The sequence below is a fragment of the Monoraphidium neglectum genome (genome assembly GCF_000611645.1).
Source record: "Monoraphidium neglectum strain SAG 48.87 unplaced genomic scaffold scaffold00728, whole genome shotgun sequence".
Lineage (NCBI taxonomy): Eukaryota > Viridiplantae > Chlorophyta > Chlorophyceae > Sphaeropleales > Selenastraceae > Monoraphidium > Monoraphidium neglectum.
Genome location: NW_014012900.1, coordinates 1,913 through 21,608, shown reverse-complemented (window position 1 = coordinate 21,608; position 19,696 = coordinate 1,913). Strand labels below are relative to the sequence as shown.

Genomic DNA, 19,696 nt, shown 5'->3' with positions numbered 1-19,696 from the left:
GTTGGTTGGGGCGTGGTTACCTGGCGCAGGTTCGAATCAGGAATTGTGTGAGGGCAGGGTGAGGCGTGTGCCTGAAATGCGGGATGCGGGGAGATTCAGCATTTCAGGGGACACGCACCACCAAAGTCTCCTTGGCAGGCTGTTGTAGTCGAAAACCTACTGGTGCCCATTCCACACCATGCACCCGCCCTCACAAACCTGTGTCATCCACCCGCACCCGCACCCCTCCGCTCTTTCCTCCTCTTCAACACAACGCTCCACACCCCCTCCCCCCGGTTGAAAACATCCAAAGGGCGGCTGAGCTCAAGTACGGCACCCTGAACGACCTGCAGCGCCAGCTCAAGGCGGCAGAGGCCGCGCTCGCCGCCAGGGCGGGCGGCGAGAAGCTGCTCAAGGAGGAGGTGACTGAGGCGGACATTGCGGAGGTCATATCGCGCTGGACCGGCATCCCCATCACGCGCCTGGTGGGCGGGGGGCGCGGGGCTCAAGTCGGCAGGGGGGGGGGCAAGCTTGCATGGGCGTGCGACCGGGGATCCGTCGCTGTCGGGTGCGCGGCAGCGTGGTGGGGGTCACGAGCGAGGGCTTAGCTGTACGGCCGGAACGGCTGGGACGTTGCTGAGGTGGTGTCCCGCATGCGGCTGGGGAAACGCGGGCCGCGCGGCACTCCCCCTCGCCTGAGAAGCCGGAGAGGGCCACGCGACCCATGTCCCAACCTCAGACCTTGACGATCACTGGCCCCAACGCTGCGCTCAACTTCTCCCCTGCACGACTCAAAGCATCCTCTGTTCTCTCCCTCAAACACCATCGCCCACCTCAGGCCCAGTCAGAGCGTGAGAAGCTGCTCGGCCTGGGTGACGAGCTGCACAAGCGCGTGGTGGGGCAGGACGAGGCTGTGACCAAGGTGGCGGAGGCGATCCAGCGCAGCAGGGCCGGGCTGTCAGACCCCAACCGCCCCATCGCATCGTTCATGTTCCTCGGACCCACCGGTGAGGGCGGGGAGCGAGGGGTCACCTCCGAGGGCGCGCAGCAGCGCAGGTTGCCTCTGGGCTTGCACGCGCCGCCGCGCCTTTTGGACACCCCACTTACTCAGGCGTTTGGATGGAGCGGACCATGAAACCGCCCGGCCGGCTATGGTGTCTGCAGCTCTACGTTGGCTGCCAGTTGTGACGAGCTCGTTCCGCGAGCAGCGTCCCGTGCCTTCAATCTCACTCCGCTTTCTGTACGACCCGCAACCCCTGTCCACCCCCCAGGTGTGGGCAAGACGGAGCTGGCCAAGGCCCTGGCGCAGCAGATGTTTGACACTGAGGAGGCCATAGTGCGCATAGACATGAGCGAGTACATGGAGAAGCACAGCGTCAGCAGGCTCATCGGGGCACCCCCGGGATACGGTGGGTTTTGGGGGGGGGGGGCTGAGGGGAGGTTTCAGGGTGAATGTGTTTGGCACGGGGGAGTTGCGGGCGCTGGCGGGGCACTCCGCAGGGGGCGACTGTTTGAAACGCGTGCGTTGGCAGGCAGGTCTGGCGGGGACGCGGTCAGCAGCTGGGGCAGCGATGGATTAAGTTGGCTGCCAAGTTTGCAACACCCGCACCAGCTGGTCTTGCCACGCTCGCCCCAGTCGGTTTCATTGTCAGCATTACAACTTTTGCACGCCACGCCCTCCCCTGCGCTCGCCTGCCTCTGCAGTGGGCTTTGACGAGGGCGGCCAGCTCACGGAGGCGGTGCGGCGGCGGCCCTACAGCGTGCTGCTGTTTGACGAGGTGGAGAAGGCCCACGCTGACGTGTTCAACGTGCTGCTGCAGGTGGGCTGGGTGGAAAAGGGGGGGATTGATTGTGTGTGAGGATGGGGGTTGGCAGGGCAGGGCTACATGCTGGGGGCTTCTGCGGCTGGCCTTCAAGCAAGTGTTGCCTGGCTGCGCGCTATGCTCAACGCATCGCCCTCCTGCCACCGCCAGCCCTTCTCCTGCTCACCTTGGTGCTCCATGTCACCCCTCCGCGTCCCACAGCCTACAAACCACAACACATCCAGCTCCCACCCCGCACAACCCTGAGCTCACCCCCTCATTCACACACATCAACACTCACGCACATGTGCGCATGCGTGTGTGCATACACACATACCCTCACAAACTGCACATCCACAAATGCGCACTCACATTCTCGTACTTACACTCATTCTCACCTTCCCCCCCCCCCACAGATCCTGGACGACGGCCGCGTGACCGACAGCCAGGGCCGCACAGTGTCTTTCAAGAACGCCGTCATCATCCTCACGTCAAACCTCGGCAGCTCCGCCCTGCTGGAGGCCGAGCTCCTGGGGGACCACGCGGCGGCCAAGGCTGCGGTGATGGCGGCGGTGCGGTCGCACTTCAGGCCTGAGTTTGTGAACCGCATCGACGAGTTTGTGGTGTTCGACCCCCTCAGGATGGACCAGATCAAGGCCATTGTCAAGCTGCAGGTGGGAGGGGGCGCGCGGGAGGGGTTGTGTGTGGTGCCTTTGGGGCAGGCCTGGTGTCGGCTTTGGCGCATGGTTTGCTGTGAGTAGGGAAGGGAGCGACCGCCCGTGTTCGGTGATGTGGGGGCTCGAGGGTGGGTGTGGGCGAGCGGCGGCTAAGGCATGGAGAGGTTTAAGAGGTCGCATGAAGCTGCAGGCTTGCGGCCTGCTTGATGCAGCCTCAGGGAAACAGGCATGACGTGATTGCTGGCGCAACAGTGCTCATGGTGTTCCGCTCCAGCTCGCCGAGTTCACTGCACAAGTGCGCTTGCAAAGCACGCCCACCAACCGGCGCCCCAACATAACAAACCTCGCGCCCCCTGCCCCGCAGGTGGACCGCGTGGCGCAGCGCCTGGCGGCCTCGCGCAAGATGCGGCTGCAGCTCACTGACGCCGCCCTGGAGTACCTGGCCAACCAGGTGGGCGCCCAGGGTCTTGGGGCTTGCACGAAGGATGCCTGCAGGGGGCTTCTGGATGTGTCCAGGGCGCGGGCTTGGTGGGGAAACAGATGCGGGCTTGGTGGGGAAACAGATGCGCAAAGGGACAGGAAGTAGCGGTCAATGGCGTAGAGGTCAGAGACTGCTGGATCTGGGGCTGTGCGAAGGCCGTGGCGGCCCCCAAGCTTGGGATCGCCACCCGCATGTCACCCCGCCGCTGTCGTCCTGGAAGCCCTGTCCGAAGGCGCCGCGATTGGCTCTGCTTCCCAGGCCACCGCCCTGAGCCGGGGTGCCACGTTCACCGGTTGAAGATAATCACACACTGTTCTCGCCCTTCATTAAGCGACACACTTCTGACGCACCAAACCCGCCACTCCCGAACACGCCGCCCTTGCCCTCAAAGGGCTTCGAGCCCGTGTATGGCGCGCGGCCCGTGAAGCGCGCCGTGACGCAGCTGCTGGAGACGCCCATTGCGCGCGCCATCCTGGCGGAGGAGTTTGTGCCCGAGGACACCATCGAGGTCGACCTGGATGAGTCAGCGCCGCAGGGCGGCCGCCTGTTGCTGCGCAAGGGGCCCAAGGCGGCGACGGCGTCGGTTGACTTTGCCATGGCGCGGGGTTGATGGTCGCTCCGGATTGGGAACCCATGGGCTTGCGTCGCTGCAAATAGGCAAGACAGCAAGCCTTGATGGGGGAAGGGAACAAGGGCGTGCTGCCATTCCAGACGCGGTGCTTCGTGCTGCGTTCTGCGCCTGTGGCGGACACGCCGACGTCAGCCGCACATTATCACGTCTTGACGGTGTATACCGCCGCGCAGACATGCATGCAGCTGCATGAATTGTCAATCAGCGACATCTTGCGCGTCCAGACGCTGCGCATGCGTGTGTCTCCAGTTGCGTGTCGTCACCCATGGCGCCCATGCACCATGGGCCGCCCTGTTTGCATGGCTTTGTCCAGCTTCAGCTGTTTGCTAGCCAACATATCCTGCAATGTTGCTTCGGTGTTGAAACCAACGGAGCGCGGCCGGACACCGCCACAGGCCGAAGATCCCCCTGTTGAGATGTCCTAAGAACCCCTGAACCGCACACACGCCAGGGCTGACGGCCGCAGCACGCGCACGCCCGCGTGCGCTTGATGTGGCAGCCTCTTTTCCGGCTCTGAACGGGCAGCACGCCATGCCACCCACAGATTCGAACGGATGGGTCATTCTTTTCTGTGTTCGCATACGTCAACATAACAGCAAGAGTAACAGGACAACAAAGACAGTGTGCGGGTTCTCTGTGCAGGTGCTCTTGCAAGTGCACTTCTACAGAAAAGCTGGCTGTTTTGCACACCAGCTGGCAGCTGAGGGCGGGAGCCGCCGGCCCGCATGGAATATCTCCTGCCGCAATTTGCTGAGTTGCATGCAGCGACAAAGCTGAGCGGCAGCTCAATGCCACATGAGCTCTGTTGGTCCCGCCCAAAGATTACAAAGGTCGTGTTGCGCAAGATGCCGCCCGAGGCGCTGGGCTGGGGGAGTGGCACGTGCCCCCTCCTCTAGCCGCGCCTGCGGCAAAGCCGTTCTTGAACGACGCTGCATGCTCAAAACTGGCCCCTAAAACAGCTCCAAGGGATGCACCCAACACGGCTCTAAAGGGGCACAAACAAGCCGCAAGAGCGTGGTAACGTGCTGTTTGCTGTGAGAATTGCAATGGCCTGCCCACCTCAACAGGAGTGGGGCAGGGGCCATTTTCACGCACGCAGGAAATTAGCCATGAGCCCCCGTCATGCCGTCGTACGTGTGATTCCCGTTGGCACGTGCCCCTCAGAAGAATGGGGGCAGCATGATCCAGCGCCGCGGGTACTTGGGACGGCCGTCCTTGCCGTCAAACAGCTGCGGGGTAGGGGCGGCCGGGAACGGAGCCGGGTCGGATTCCAAGGTGATAGAGGTTGGCCTGGAGCGTCCTCGATGCAACAGGGGATGGGAGGGCACTCAAGCATGCACCGTCGCCGCCGATGCTCATTCAGACTCTAGCGCCGCGCGCCCCGGACAACACGCGTGCCGCCTCCTCCTATCTCCCCTCGTATGCCGCACCTTGACGAGGCGCTTGTGCTTGCCCTGGGCCCAGACAGCCATCTGGTAGGCGCCCGCGGCAGTAAACAGGAAGCCCGACACGGTCTGGTGAGGGGAGGCGGGTGTGGGGGCGCGGCAGCAGAATCGTCAGCCTGATGAAAATGTTTCCGATGAGCGACACGTCAAGCCACGGGCAGCTGCTTGGGTGGGCACTGCGGGCAGCGACACAAAATCCACCTGCATGCGGCGCTCTCCAGAGGCCTGGTGGGATTTGAACCCCCTGGGTTGCGCAAGAGGCACACACGCACGCGTGCGCACACGCTCACACACACATTCACACGTTTGCATACATACACTCACGCTCAAGCACACACACACGCTCAACACGCACATACAAACACACACTAAATCGCAACGCCGAGGCACCGCGCACACACATTCGCTCTCACCTGTGTCGCCAGGCTGAAGCAGACCCACCCCATGATCTCCGCGAAGTAGTTGGCGCAGGTGATGTAGTTGAAGAGGAAACCAGCCGGGATCTTGTAGCCCTTCTCCCCGGGCTTGCGCAGGTTGGCCAGGATGATGTGGCACCTGCAGGGGGAGAGGGAGCGGGGTTTGTGAGTGCTCGCGCAGCGTCGTGTGGTGGGAGGTCAGGCTGGTGTGTCGCGAGAATGCTCTCCAGTCCTCTTGCTCCCTCTCCCCCTTCAGAGCCGTGCGCTCACACCCAATCACAACGGCGCATACACCCCCCTTACACACACACACACACACACACACACACACACCATAAACACATATTCACTCGACCACAAACAAACACGTTCATGCGCAGCTCGAATCGTTCCACACGCACGTGCACAAGCCCCCACCTGAGGTTTGAGAGCTGGAAGATGAGGGCCAGCGCAAAGAGCACGAGGCTCTGCGTCTCAGGGGGCGTGGTGTACTGGGGGTGGTTGACAAAGTAGGCCACGTAGGCAGCGAAGCCGTAGTAGTAGGAGCAGTTCTTGAAGAGGTTGAAGATCGGCATGGTGTCGTGGCCAAACCTGGGGGAGGGTGCGACAGGATGCACATGAGGGGGGGGGGGGGGCAAGGGATAGGGTCATCAGTGCACGTACCGGCTGGCAGCATGCGCATTGCGCTTGTGGCGCGCTCTGCACCCTGGCTACTGGCCGCTGATTGGGTCGCAGCTGCAGGCCTCGCTGCTGCTGGCCTCGCTGGTGTGCGTGCGGCGGTCACCCCATGCCCAAACAAGCATAGGCACAAGCACACACACACACACACACACACACACACACATACGCACACACACTCTCTCTCTCCAACTCACACGTGGACGAAGAAGGTCTCAAAGATGCGCTTTGCGTAGTGGAACACCCAGTAGGCGCACGCCACCTTCTGCACCAGGGTCTTCTCAGGCACCCTGCAGGGGTCGCGTAATGCAAGGGGTTGAGGGTTGCACGCCGCTGAGACCAAGGGTGCGTGCACTGAGGGGTTGCGGGAAGGCACGGGGCGAGAAAGGAAGGGCAATGGCTGCATGAATGTGTGGGCTGTCAGCCTCCACAACAAGAGACAAGCCACTGCTGCTGGCCGCGCTGCAAGTGCCCCCACCCCTGCAATCCACACCGCATGCCCTGCCAGCCCGCAGGCCCCTCACTTGTCGGCCCAGGGGTAGAAGATCTGGGGGAAGAGGAAGAAGGCAGGGTATATCACCATGGGGCCAAAGTACTCGAAGAAGAACACTGTGGAGTAGCCAATCTGGGGGGCAGCGCGGTGGGAGGAAGGTGTGTGAGGGCATGGCCGAGGGTGGGGGCTGCGTGAATTCAGGAGAGCCCCAGCCTTGGGGGCCGGGCGCTGCCGCCGGAGGGGAGGGCAACGCCCGTGCGGGCTCCGTCTAGCCGCCGCTGCCGCCGCCGCCGCCGCTCACAGCGCAGCTTCGTCATCGGCAGCCCTGGAAAGGGCCAGCCAGCTACTGTACCAGTGCAGCCACGCATTGCGTTTACGCCCTGCAGCGCTTTGTCCGAACCAAGCTGCCTTATGCGATAGCACATGATGGAATGCCCCAGGCCTGCAGCACCGTCCTCGGCAGATGCGAATGATGCGGCGAGCAGCTGCGCCGGTCCCTGCATTGGCAGCGGCTGACTGCCGGTCAACTGGCCGGTTGTGGCACAGCCCCCATTCGCCACACCTGCGTGCCCAGATCCTTGAAAAGCACGACAGAGCCGTCCTTGAGGCCGACAGATTCAAGGGTGGCGCCATCTTTGAGCACGTCGCCGCTCTTGGCCCCAGGTGGGGGCGGCAGCGTCAGGCGCTGGCGCGCGGGATAGAGGGCGCTCTTGGCCTTGTGGATCTTCTTCTTCAGGTCGCTCACGGTGGCCTGCGTGTCATTGAAGCCGTCGTCAGGACCGCTGCGCCGAACTGGAGGCACAGTTGGCGTGGTGGTGGGGCAGCAAGCACCGCACCGTGGAGTCGAGCTGCACGTCGGTGACGGGCTTTCCCGAACGGCTTTGAACCTTGACCGTAATCACCGCCATTGCGGCTGCCCTAGGCCCTCTCCGCGACGACGAACAAGGTGGTTGGGCGATCTACAGTGATGTCGGATAAGTAGCAACGCGGAAAGCCTTTGTGATGGAATTGTGGTTATCCAGGATTCCCGCCCCGATAGGTAGCCAGCGGTTATCACACGAACCGGGCACCTAGCTGCTCACTAGCACAACAGTACACACTTGGCCGCGCGGCAGCCCCGGCATCGTGCGGTATTATGTTTTGAATGTGGGCACGTGCTGATTTCCGACAAGCAGTCGTCTCATAGGATAGCCAAAACGGCTGTGTGGATCTGTCGCTGCTCCACACTCCATCAAAGAACTGTGCAGGCCAGTAGTTTGCACTGCAGCGAGTTGGCTGACAGTATGCTGTTCGGCGCATTGAGGGCCGGCGGGCTGTCGTGCGGCCTGGTCCGCGGACGCGCCGTCGGCAAGCCGCCGCTCGCCTTGGTGCTCCACGCCCGCCGCCGCGCCTCTGCCGCACCCCGTCGCCCCGCCGCCGCCCCGTCGTCCGCGCCCTCGGCAGCGGCGCCTCCGCTAGCCCCGCCGCCGCAGCGGCTGCCGGTGACCGTCCTGTCGGGCTTCCTGGGCGCCGGCAAGACGACGCTGCTGCGCCACGTGCTCTCAAACAACGAGGGCCTCCGCGTCGCCGTCCTGGTCAATGACATGGCCGACGTCAACATAGACGCCCGCACGATCTCTGACCACCCCTCCGACGCCGCCGCACCCGCCGGCGCGCCCGCCGGCTTTGCCGCCGCGCCCGAGCGGCTCGTGGCGCTGTCGAACGGCTGCATCTGCTGCACCATCCGCGAGGACCTGGTGAGGGAGGTGCGCGCGCTGGCGGAGGCGGGGCGCTTTGACTACCTGGTGGTGGAGAGCACCGGCATATCCCTGCCCATGCCGGTGGCGGCGACGTTTGCGCACGACGGCGAGGGCGGCGGCGAGGACGGCGGCGGCTCGGGCGACACAGAGACAGCGGCAGCGGCGGGCCCCGCCGGCGGCCTGGCGGGCGTGGCGCGGCTGGACACGCTGGTGGGTGGGCCGCGTGGCGGGTCGAAGCCGCTCGCTGTACCCCTGGAAATGCCTGGGCGCTATGCTGCATGGGAGGCTGGCACGTGCTGTTTGACCACGTGTCCTTGTTGCGTGCACCCGCACAGCCCAGCTTCCAGGTGTTCGGCCGCACAGCTTGGGCCCACGCGCGGCCCCCGTCCGACCGCCGCCTCGCACGCGCCAGGTGACAGTGGTCGACGCGGAGCGCTTTGTGGGCGAGGTGCTGGCTGCGGAGGGCCTGGCGGAGCGAGGGCTGGGCGCTGACGAGGCGGACGACCGCACCATAGCGGACCTGCTGATAGAGCAGGTGCGCGTGACAAAGCTGCTGTGGAAACCGCGTGCAGCAAGGTGGGGTTCGCGCGCACCTTGTTGGTTGGTTGCGGCAAGAACTCAACAAATGTCCTCAACCGAGATTACGGTATATGCCACTGGCAGAGTGATCTGCACGCTGGTGGCGGCATCGGCTGCGTACCGCCCACCCCTGGTTCCCGCCACCTGAATACCTCAAAGGTCGAAACTGCGGACGTGCTGGTGCTCAACAAGACGGACCTGGTCAGCCCGCAGCAGCAGGCGCAGCTCAGGGCACTGCTGGCCAAGCTCAACCCGGCCGCCAAGGTGGGGGCACGCCCGCGCGGCCCGAGTAGGCCGCGCCCTTGCCTGCGCTGCGAGGGCATCTGCAGCAGCACCACACTGCTTATACTGGTAACAGCGGTGCACCCCCATCTGCGGCTGCACTCATCCCGCCTCGTCCACCCTCACTCATCCAATCTCATGCCTGACCCTGCATTCATCGTCGGCCCCGACCCTCCATTGCCAGCTCGTCGCCACCAGCCACGGCCGCGTGTCGCCGTCCGAGGTCCTCAACACGGGGGCCTTCAGCCTCGAGCGCGCCCAGGCGGCCCCCGGCTGGCTGCGGGAGCTCAACGCTTTCGAGGCGGAGATGCACGAGGCCAGGGCGCGCCCCGCGGCGGGCGGCAGCAGCAGCAGCAGCAGCGGCGGGCAGGGCAGTGGGGCAGGGGCGGCGTCTGTGGAGCGCGACGGCGGGGCGGCTGCCAGCACCAGCGGCCACTACGACGACCACGACCACGCTCACCACCACCACCATCATCATCACAAGGGCGAAGCCGACGAGTACGGCATCAGCAGCTTTGTGTACTATGCGCGCCGCCCCTTCCACCCCGGCCGCCTGCTGCACGATGCCCTCAGCCGGCAGTGGGGCGGCGTGCTGCGCAGCAAGGGGTTCTTCTGGCTGGCGACGCGGCACGACGTGATGGGCCTCTGGCAGTCGGCGGGGGGCGCGTGGCAGGGGGAGCCCAGGTGCGGGGCTGACGGGTTTGGAGGGAAGGAGGGGGCAGCAAGATCTGGGGCTGGCGGGATTAAGGTCTTGGTCAGAGCAAGGGTGGGGTTGGGGGCTGCATGATGGCCGCGAGCAGGCTACCGTGCTGGTGTGTGTCTTGTGTGTGCACGCAAGGGTGGGGGCACGTGCGCGCGCGTGTGTGCGGTTGCAAGCATGTCTGAGGGCGCGCGCGCGCATGTGTGTGTGGGTGTGTGGGTGTGGGTGTACGCACACGCACGCAAGCGCACGTGCGCGTGATTGCGTGTGATTGTGAGTGAATCATGAAGTGGTCCTGCCTGCTGAGGCGCCCTCCCTGGCCGCCGCCACATGACGGCCGCCCTGCGCCCCGCCCCCGGCCCGGCCCCGCAGTGCCCTCTGGACGGCCGCACTGCCCAAGTCTCAGCGGCCGCCCGGCTGGCAGGACGACGCGGCTGCAGGCGGCTGGCACGAGCGCTGGGGCGACCGGTGCCAGCAGCTTGTGTGGATCGGCGTGGGCATGGACGAGGGGGCCCTGCGGGAAATGCTGGACAGCTGCTTGCTGACGGATGAAGAGATGGCTCTGGGGCCGGAGGGCTGGGCGGGGGCATTTGAGGACGAGCTGCCGCCTTGGCAGGAGGGAGAAGCGGGGGAGGACGAAGAAGACTGGGGCGAGTGGGAGGAGGGGGAGGAGGGGGAGGAGGAGGGAGAGAAGCAGGCGCCCCGGTAGGTGGTGCCATCTTGGTGAATTCACCATCTGCTGGCCTGATCGCCCTTTCCCTACTTCTTCATGCAACTGCAACAGCCCGTTTGGTGTGTAACACTGGGCACACCCACATGAAGCGCCCCCCAACCCCACCACAGCTGGGCAGGGCGCGCTGCAGCGTCGGCAGCTGGGCCGTTGCGGACTGTTTGCTCACTTCAGTGACTAGGCAGCTGCTGTTAGCATGTGCCAGGACAGTCGACTCTGGTAAGAACTTGTGCTGAGTGGGCCTGCCTTGGCAAGTGTTGTCTAGTTCAGTGCACACCCGAACCCCATCACAGTCAGTGCTGATTCTACTCGACACAAGCACGCTCGAGGCGCCCCACGCATGCACAGCGGCAGCGCCGCTCGCGAAGAGAACAGGCTTGTTGCTCAAGCGCTTTTTTCTAAGAAGCCGCTTCTCCTGTTCTTCAAGGCCGAGGGCTGCAGTCTGTGCCGCGCGCTGCAGGATCACGTTGCAGATCTCGAAGCAACCAAGGGCGTCGCCGTCTGCTCTATCTCCACAGACGATCAGGCGTCATGGGCGCCTGAGGTGACACTCTGCCGCTCGTGCCGTCTGGGCCTGCTGTCCGCGCTCACATGCCGCCCGCTCTGATCGTCTAGCGACTCAACGCCGCTTGAACGCGCACCAGCTGATGCGCCCTTGAGCCCACCCTTCCCGCGACATGAACGCAACGCAGATGCTCCAGTACAACGTCGAGACAGTCCCGTGCTTTGTAGCCCTCGACGCATCGGGCCGCGCGCTGGCTAAAAGTGGCAAGCCGCGCGGCGTGCAGCACATGCGCCAGAGCCTCGACGCGCTCGCACGCATCCTCAAGCCCACCTAGAGTTGCGCCGCCAGCCATAACACTCGTCGCAAAAACTCCTGCTTTCTCAAAGACCTACGATACCCGTCGTGCCGTTGCCATTGTGAGGCAAGGTGGCCGCCCGCCCAACTCAGCGCCAGCGCTACTCCTCTCACCCGGGATCAGCTTGGCGGCCGAGGCAGAACTAGCCTCACCATCAGCAGTAGCAACGGCGGCAGCGGCAGGGGCAGCAACCATGGCTCCCCGTGATGATCGGCTGCTGGCCACGCTCAAGGCGGCGGAGCCGCGGGGGCCCAAGGGGCTGGCTAAGGCAGACCCAGGGGCGGCGCTGGCGCTGGCGGCGCACTGCTGCATGCTGGAGTGCGGCTTCCAGGTGCGACGTGCTTTCCTGGGCCACGTGCGATGCGGGGGCGTAGGCCGTGGCCGGGCCGCTGGTGCAGCAGCAGCCGCAGGGGAAGCAGCATTGCTGGAGACAGCCGAGAGGCCGCGCCGGCAACGACGCCAGCCGGCCGCCGCCTGCGGGCCGCGCGCCAGCCCTAGCGAGCTCACGCTCGGGCTCCGCGGGCGCCGCCGCACCGCGCTGCCCCTCCCTGCGGCACCCTTGCGCGGCAGGTGTCCACGCCCGGCGGCGCCGATTCAGACCAGCAGCGGCAGACGCAGGCGTCCCCGCCAAAAGGCTGGGAGCTGCAGTTTCCTGACGAGTGGGTGTTTGAGTACGTCCACCCCTCAAAGCTGGGGCGCTTCACGCTGCACTGCTCGCTGCAGCGCGTATCGGGACGCATGCTCGTGTCGGCCATGGAGGCGGGCGCGCCCGGCAATCACCACGTGAGGGGATGCCGGAGGGGGGGTTAGTGGGCCTTGGATGAGCTGAATGGGGGTGGGAGGTATCGCAGGAGGCGCTGGCGCTCCCTGGGTGGGGCCACACACGTCATGGAACGACGCGGCCTGCGCCAACGCATGGCGTGAATGGCGGTGCGCAATCGCTCTCAGCGCGCTGCGCGACTGCGATCTGTCGCACGACCCCACATCCTCCCTGATCCTCCATCTCCTCGCCATCAACAAACCGGCAGCTGCTGGGGCTGCAGCTTCCCAACTACGTCCCGGGCGGCGCCGCTTCGCTCTCCAGCGGCGACTGGGCCGGCGTCGTCGCCCGCCAGGGCCCCTTGTTTGGCATGGTGGAGGAGCACATCGTGACGCCCCTCATGGCGATGGCCTCAGACCTGCCGACCTCCGCCCCTTCAGAGCCGCTGATGCAGGCGGCTGGCAAGGGCAGCACCGAGCCGCGGCCGCGCGGCTGGCCGACGCTGCCGCCGCCTGGCAGCCCCGAGCGCGCGTACGTGCTGGGGGCGGCGGTGGCGGTGGGGGCGGCGCTCGCCGCGGGGGCGGTGGTTGTGGCGCGGCGGCGGCGGGCGGCGGGGGCGCAGCCGCTGCTGGGCTGGTGGCTGTGAGGGGCTGGGGCGTTGCGTGTGCGCCGCGTGGCGCTGCCTCGTCTCGCACTCAGGCCTGCTCTCTGCTTTTGGCACGGGTTGGGGATTGCAAATCCCCTTGCTTTGATTTGGCGCCGCGTTCGTCAACCATTGGGTTTACACACAAACACAGTGATCGGTTTTTGCACTCAACAAGACTGCAACTGATGCCTGTTGTCATCCATGATCTGGACTTGAACAAGAGCAAAAAGGGGGGGGCATGAGTTTGGAGGCGCGGTAAAATCATTGCTCGGTATGAGGCCTATGTTTTGGGTGGAAATTGGGCTCCGCCAAATCGCACCCCACCCAGTGCAACATCAACTGAGGGTCAAGGTTTGACTGATGTGTCAGGGAACGTGGTTAGCCGCGAAAGCCCTAAGACAGAGTGAGGCACCCAATCTTGTCCAAGTGCAGCCCCTGAAAGGAGGTTTGATGGTTGCGCTGCGGCGTGCACAGGCTATGTTGGGTGCACCCAGGCTCAAGAAGGTTTGGGGAGGCCCATGGCTTTGGTGCTGCTTGTGCAAACATGCAGAAGCAAGCAGCATACAGCTGCTGTATGATTGGAGGGCGCATTGCTCAATGCAGTGCTGGATTGTGAAAAGCCCAAAATGCGTGTGCTTGCGGGCCCGAGGGCGCTGGGTGGGTGCGCGGCTCACCCAAACTCTAGCCGCTCGCCTGCAGCACCCTTTCAACAACATTGATGAGCGGCTGACTTGTGCACTCCCGCAGAGCGCCGTGTCGCTCTGCAGACCCAACGCGGACTGAGTCTTTGCGCCTGCATGAGCTGACCCACCAGGAGGGGCCGCTGACTTCCTGCATGCGCGTCGCCCACACAATGTAGGGCGGCTGCACGGGCACAGCGCCCGAAGAGATTGCCAGCATACTATACACCATGAAACGGAGAAGAAGAGAGCACTCGCTTGACGGACAATCGCAGGCGGCCATCGTACCTTGCGGCAACCTTTCCTCCACCTCTCCCCCACCAATCAATGACACATGGGGGGGGGCAGCGCGGCCTCATGCATACCATCCTCCTCTTGTGGCGTCCGCCCCTCCCAGGCTCAAGAGACAGCTGATATGATTGACAGGGGTGTAGGGACGGTGCACCATCCACCTGCTATCCGGGGTGACAGACATTGCACGAGACTGGTTGCGCCCCAGAGCATCCGCGTTGTGCTGGGCTGCCACTGTCGTCGTCAGCCCCACTGGCCACGCTTGCGGCGGCGCCGCTGTCGGGTGTTCTGATGGTGTTGCTGCCTACACCCCAAGATGCCAAAGCTGCCATCTCACAGGACCTGCAAGAGCACCAGCTCTATACTGCACGGTTGTCGCGGTGTATCGGCTGCGGGGCAGCCGCCGCAGTCAGAGGGCGCGCGACCGGCTTGGGCGCAGCAGGGCGCGCCATTGCGAAAAAATCCGGTGCCGTGCGAGACGGCACGGCGTGCGCAGGTGTCCCGCGAGGAATAGTGAAGGGGGCGCAATTGCTGAGAGTGATGGCACCCGTGTCTCCGACCGCAGAGCCTGGCACTCGACGGCGGCTCGAGGCAGCGTGGTCGACGCACTGTGCCTCCGCAGCGGCAGGGGCGTCCCCTTTGCCACCAAACCCGGCCAGGGGCAACCCGTGGTCTGTGTGCAGTTGCTGCTGCTTTTCTGTGTGCGGCAGCCCGGCCTCCGTGGTGAGGTGGCTGACACCCTGGCTGGGCTGCTCAGATTTGTCCTCCGGCGCCAGCAGCCGCTGCGACCGCTGCTGCAGCAGCTGATCTGTCGCCTGCTCCACGTGCGGCAGCTCATCAGGTTGTTGGTGCTGCTGGGTCTGAGGTTTATAGACTGGCTGCTGCTGCTGCTGCTGCTGCTGCTGCTGCTGCTGCTGCTGCTGCTGCTGCTGCTGCTGCGGCGGGTGCTGCTGCTGCTCCTGCTGTCGCTCTTCCCCCGCTTGCTGATGAGTGTCCCCAACGTGCTCTGCCGTGACAATGTCGGCGCCGCGCCCATGGTTGCATTCACCATCGCTGCCACTGGCCGCAGACGCCTCCCTCGACCCATGATACGTGACAGAGTCTTTCGAAGAGTCCACGGCCAGCAGGGCGGGCTCTGCTTTGCCGTCTCCCTCGCGCATATCCTGAGAAGAGGTGATTGAGTTGAGCAGTGTGCCGGCCTGCGAGCTTCCGCCGCAGGATCCTGCCCCGAAGTTGTACGGCTGTATCTCGCCAACAGTGCTTTGGCTGCCACGCTGCCCCTCGCTTATAAGGTGCAAGGTGCAGCCCGCCGCCGCTGCGGCGGCCACTGCTGCTGCGACCGCCGCCTCTGCTGCCGCCGCAGCTGCTGCGGCTGCGGCGGTTGCGGCCGCACGTGGGCTTGCCAGCAAGCGCTCGTCCATTTCCATCCCGTGAAGCTCAGGCGCTGCTCGCCTGTGTCCATGTTCATGCTCATTCTCGGCGATGATGGGCAGGCCTCGGGATGAGGGGCGCCGCCTGCCGTAGCTGCCGTTGCTGCTCCGGCGCCGACGGTGCTGCTCAGGCTGCGGACGGGTGGTGTAAGAGGGTTAAGGGCAAGTGTGGGTGTAAGTGTCTTGCATGTTTGTGTGGGTGACGATGGGTGGGCAACAGCACTGAAAACAGGTGGGTAACAACACTTCGCATGCCCCCTCGACCACACCCGTACCAATTTGCGCGCACGAGCGCACTGACCTGCAAACCCTGAGTTGCACATTGTGACCAACCCGACAACACGCACCGCTCCAAGAACCGACCGGCACACCTACCCACCCGACAAACACACATGCGCCCCAGCTGCAGGTCTGCTTACCCCTCCCCCAGACACACCTCATAACCAACCACGCACGCATCCGGCCATACAGGTACGAAACGCACCGTCACCAGATCTGCATCGGCTTGGTCAAGCTTGATGCTGACAACCGGCGTCAGCGTCGGTCTCGCGCGCCGCCGCCGCAGCCCAATAATCACGCCCACTGCCACCGCCACCACGCACACCCCAATTGGCACCGCCACCCCCACAGCGACACCAACGTCCCGGCCTGGCTCGCCGCCGCCGCCGCCGCCACGCGCGGAGCTCGTGCCCGCGCTGCCACTGCCAGAGGCGCTGCTGCCCTCGGCGTAGAGGACGAGGGGGGCCTGCAGCCAGCTGACGGCCACGCCAGCGCGCAGGTTGACACCGGCGGCTGTGAGGGCATGGTTGACGTATTGGTAGTCAGCCAGCCACCTCGCCACGTCAGACGGCAGCCCCGCGTCAACCTCGGACTGCGAGAAGGCCACCGCCACGGCCACGTCGATGGCCGCGATTGGCGGGGACAGCAGGGCGGCTGACGGCTCGGGGGTAAGCGCGACGCCAGCAGCGGAGAGTGCGGCTGCAATGGGCTTTACGCAGGCGCCTACGGGGTTGAGAGGGCAAGCACCAGCAAGACATTGCAGTCAGGCATGCAAAAAGGGTTGCTGCAGTGCGCGCACGTTGGTCTCTCCTGCTGCCACCAATTTGCCCCGCCCAGCTGCCCAGGATACTGCGGGGTCGCTCAACACCATCTGACTGATGTGAACTCTGCACACTGCAAGTCCTGGTCAACTGCAGCCCAGCACCCACCCGGCAGCTTTTGTTGCACCTCAAGCCCGCCGCAGTTGCGCTCCAGCGACCGCTCCAGCACCGCCATGCTGCCGACTGCCAAGCCTGTGAACGTGGCGTACAGGGTGTCACTCCACACACCCTGGTCACCCGCATGCTGCTGCTGCTGCTGCTGCTGCTGCTGCTGCTGCTGCTGCTGCTGCTGCTGCTGCTGCTGCTGCTGCTGCTGCTGCTGCTGGAACTCTTGCAGGTGCCGCAGCTGATATAACCTCTGCGACAGTTGGCCGCGCTCCGTCCGCTCATCTGCCGCCCCGGGCCCGTGGCCCGCCGATGGTCCCAGCGGGCCCAGAAGCTGCTGCAGCCCCGCCAGTCGGCGCCCGAACAGCGGCGGCGCGGGGGCCGCCAGTGACATCGGTGCCGTTGGAGGGGCCGACGTGGTCACCAAAATCAGGGTGGGGTCGAATCCCAGGGCCAGGCTCCCAAAAACGGCGCTCAGGCTGACACTCAATTCAGGGCTGCCACGGCCCAGCTGCGCCCCATGCAGCTTCAATGCGAGGGTCACGTTCGCGCTGGCAGCGTTGCCGACCTGCCCTCGATCGAGGCCGGCTGTCTGCGAGATGTGCTCACTGCGGGTGTGCGCGTTAAGCGGTGCAAAGATCTCAGTGGTTTTGCTTTGGAGTCGCAATGCCCACACTGTGGATGAGCGGTGCAGGCCCCCACACTGCACACTCATCACAGCCGACCTGTTTGGAAGGCTTTCGCTATAGCTGCTGTGGGCGCCACCTTCATACTCTACCTGAACGCATCCGGCCGCCAGTTGCCTGCAGTTGTGCTGATGTCGATAATGTTGGACAGCCGCAGCCTGACCTCCACGCGCGCTGCAGCGGCCGTCGGTGCGTTCACGAGACGCTGCATGGTGGGGATGGTTGCTGGCGCCGGGTGCGGCACAGCTGCAGCTGTAGCGATGCCAGGTGGGGCACTGACCATGGCTGGTACGTATGTGTACACTGCCCTGCCGCCCACGATCGCCCCGCCGCCGCCCAAAACGATTGGCACTGGGTCCATCGCCAGCAGCCGAACCGAGGTCGCAGCCCCGCCGCTGCTGCTACCGCCCACCTCGCCTCCACTGCCGCCGCTGCCGCTGCTGCTGCTTCCACCGCCGCTCACTCTGCTGTCCCTGTCGCTGCCGCTGCCGCTGCCGCTGCCGCTGTCGCTGCTGTTGCTGTGGCTGACCCGGCTGGTGTTGCTGCTAGACACAAGATCAAGGGCAACGCCGCCGCGGCCTACGTCACCGCCAGTCTGAAGCACCTTGCGGAGGCCCGTAACACCGTCCTGTGCCACCGTTTCAGGTAAGAAGCAGAAAAAGGTGCTCATCAGGGCATGCGACGCCGCAGGGCCCCGCGTGCGCATCCCAGCCAACCGCCAGGTGCCCTTTCCCTTGGGTGCGGACCCCTGAGAGCTGCGGCCAGCTCCCGTGATGGCTGGATCCTTTTGGCTCGCAATCCCAACTGATTTGAATAAGTTTGGTTCATCACAGGTGGAGGGCATGCACTCACCATGAGCAGGGGTCCGTCTGCGCCGCCCGGGAACCTGCTAGCTTGCTCGCTGCACAGGAGGAGCGGTAGCGTGCCAACCATGGCGACCCCAAACAGGGCAACAGCCGCCTTTCGGCCAGCTAATTGATTGTAGTACACCATTCAGGCTGCTGCAACGGCACGATCACAGCCGTTCTCAAGCTGCTAGCGAGTGTTGGACCATCAAGAAGCCGACAAAGCGTTGCCACGATTGTTTGATTATATGTTTTTAATGCCGATCGCAAGCAGCGGACCTCTACTGACGGCTTTGAAGGGAAATTTGCCCCTCATCAGCCACCCGCGCGGGTTACTGCACGTTTCCACCTTGTACCTACGCTTTCACGGTACAATATGGCACCAATACTGGGCAACTGTACTTGTACATATGCACGTCGTGCCAAGGAGCACATGACTCGCAGGCAAGGAGGCGACCACGTCGGCGTTCCAGCGCCCGACACAGCCACAATGGCACGCATGGTCGGGTGTGGAATGGCCAGTCGCTCAGAGGATCTCGCGCGACTGGCGAGATACTTGCTACGCTTGCAGCTGCAATTTCCAGTTCAGGTTGTTACATCTCTTGGCTGCTTGTATGAGTGCATGCCCTCGCTGGTACAGTGGAAGCTCATGGCAGCCACGTTAGGCGGTACGATTGGATCCACGGTGGTACACCGAGGAACGTGCAGCAGAAATGCCACATGCCAAGGGAGGATGCAGGTCGCCAGGTCCAAATCAGATGTCTTCAGGTGGTGATTGGTGCGCCTTGGGCAAGCGTCCGCGTCATGCATGCATATGTGACATGCGTTTAAACCAAACATTGCTCCCTAGGACCCGTCAAATTTTGCCAGCAAGGTGTGATGGGCACATGGCCACTGCCGCTCAAGGCGTGACAGACACAACTCCGCAGCTGCTCAGGATCTGGCTGGTGGGCGAATTCACAGGGCTGTTGAGCACCTGCACACCAGCAGGAGGACCCCACCCTGTGAGGCCGACAGTCACAAAGCGCCACACATGCGGCGGGAACACTGCACCATCACGTGCCGCCACCACCAGCCAGTGGCCTCACGGCCTTGCGATCACTCTTTTCTCCACTCCGCCTGCCTCCTCCTGTCGTTCCTCCGCCGCTGCCGCCGCCGCCGCTGCTGCTGCCGCTCCCTGACGCCAGGCCAGTGCTGCCGCTGCCGCTGGCCAGCCTGAGCGACTCATCCAGGCCGGGCGCCACCCAGCTGCCGTCAGCGGCGACGCTGATGACGACGCCGTTCGCATGCGGCACTGCAGCGCCGGCGGGCTTCAGCGCGCTGCCGCTGGGAGTGCTGCCCAAGTCGGCACTGCCGGGGGCGGCTGAGAAGGTCGGGGGCGACAACCCAGCGCCAGAGATGGCTCCAAAATTGTAGTTGCCAAACGGCGAGGGGGCCGCACGGGTCGCCATCTTCTGCGCCGGCTTGGGCCGTGGCGGGATGGCGACGGCAGCGGCCGGGGCGGCGACTGGCGGGGCAGGCGGCGCCGCGCTGGAAGGGGGCAATTCACCCGACCCGAATCGGAAGAGGCGCCCGGCGCCCGTGCCGAGAGCTTCGCTGGAGGTGCTTGCGCTGCTGCTACCAGACGCCCTGCGGCTGAAAAGCGGGGCGTCGTCGGCCCC

General features: G+C 64.7%; 5 protein-coding genes across 5 annotated transcripts; 3 read left to right on the top strand and 2 right to left on the bottom strand.

Moving 5' to 3' along the window:
* Positions 1 to 3,330: 3,330 nt before the first annotated feature.
* MNEG_5027 (hypothetical protein) lies at positions 3,331 to 3,549 on the top strand (the record flags this gene model as incomplete). Its single annotated transcript, XM_014046501.1, has 1 exon — positions 3,331 to 3,549. A coding segment is annotated over one exon (219 nt), but the record flags the coding sequence as incomplete, so codon positions are not given.
* A 1,181-nt stretch (positions 3,550 to 4,730) lies between these two features.
* Positions 4,731 to 7,510, bottom strand: MNEG_5026 (enoyl reductase; the record flags this gene model as incomplete). The annotated part of the gene is made up of 8 exons (XM_014046500.1): positions 4,731 to 4,799; positions 5,001 to 5,084; positions 5,429 to 5,570; positions 5,849 to 6,022; positions 6,307 to 6,399; positions 6,634 to 6,734; positions 7,165 to 7,353; positions 7,439 to 7,510. 8 exons carry the CDS (start codon positions 7,508 to 7,510, stop codon positions 4,731 to 4,733), a joined length of 924 nt encoding a protein of 307 aa, XP_013901954.1.
* Positions 7,511 to 7,885: 375 nt separating this feature from the next.
* MNEG_5025 (cobalamin synthesis protein, P47K) lies at positions 7,886 to 10,611 on the top strand (the record flags this gene model as incomplete). Its single annotated transcript, XM_014046499.1, has 5 exons — positions 7,886 to 8,551; positions 8,754 to 8,876; positions 9,080 to 9,184; positions 9,387 to 9,886; positions 10,275 to 10,611. The coding sequence occupies 5 exons, from the start codon at positions 7,886 to 7,888 to the stop codon at positions 10,609 to 10,611; spliced, it is 1,731 nt and encodes a 576-aa protein (XP_013901953.1).
* A 1,074-nt stretch (positions 10,612 to 11,685) lies between these two features.
* MNEG_5024 (hypothetical protein) lies at positions 11,686 to 12,898 on the top strand (the record flags this gene model as incomplete). Its single annotated transcript, XM_014046498.1, has 3 exons — positions 11,686 to 11,823; positions 12,063 to 12,275; positions 12,521 to 12,898. The coding sequence occupies 3 exons, from the start codon at positions 11,686 to 11,688 to the stop codon at positions 12,896 to 12,898; spliced, it is 729 nt and encodes a 242-aa protein (XP_013901952.1).
* Positions 12,899 to 15,714: 2,816 nt separating this feature from the next.
* Positions 15,715 to 17,401, bottom strand: MNEG_5023 (hypothetical protein; the record flags this gene model as incomplete). The annotated part of the gene is made up of 3 exons (XM_014046497.1): positions 15,715 to 16,301; positions 16,508 to 17,112; positions 17,283 to 17,401. 3 exons carry the CDS (start codon positions 17,399 to 17,401, stop codon positions 15,715 to 15,717), a joined length of 1,311 nt encoding a protein of 436 aa, XP_013901951.1.
* Positions 17,402 to 19,696: the final 2,295 nt, after the last annotated feature.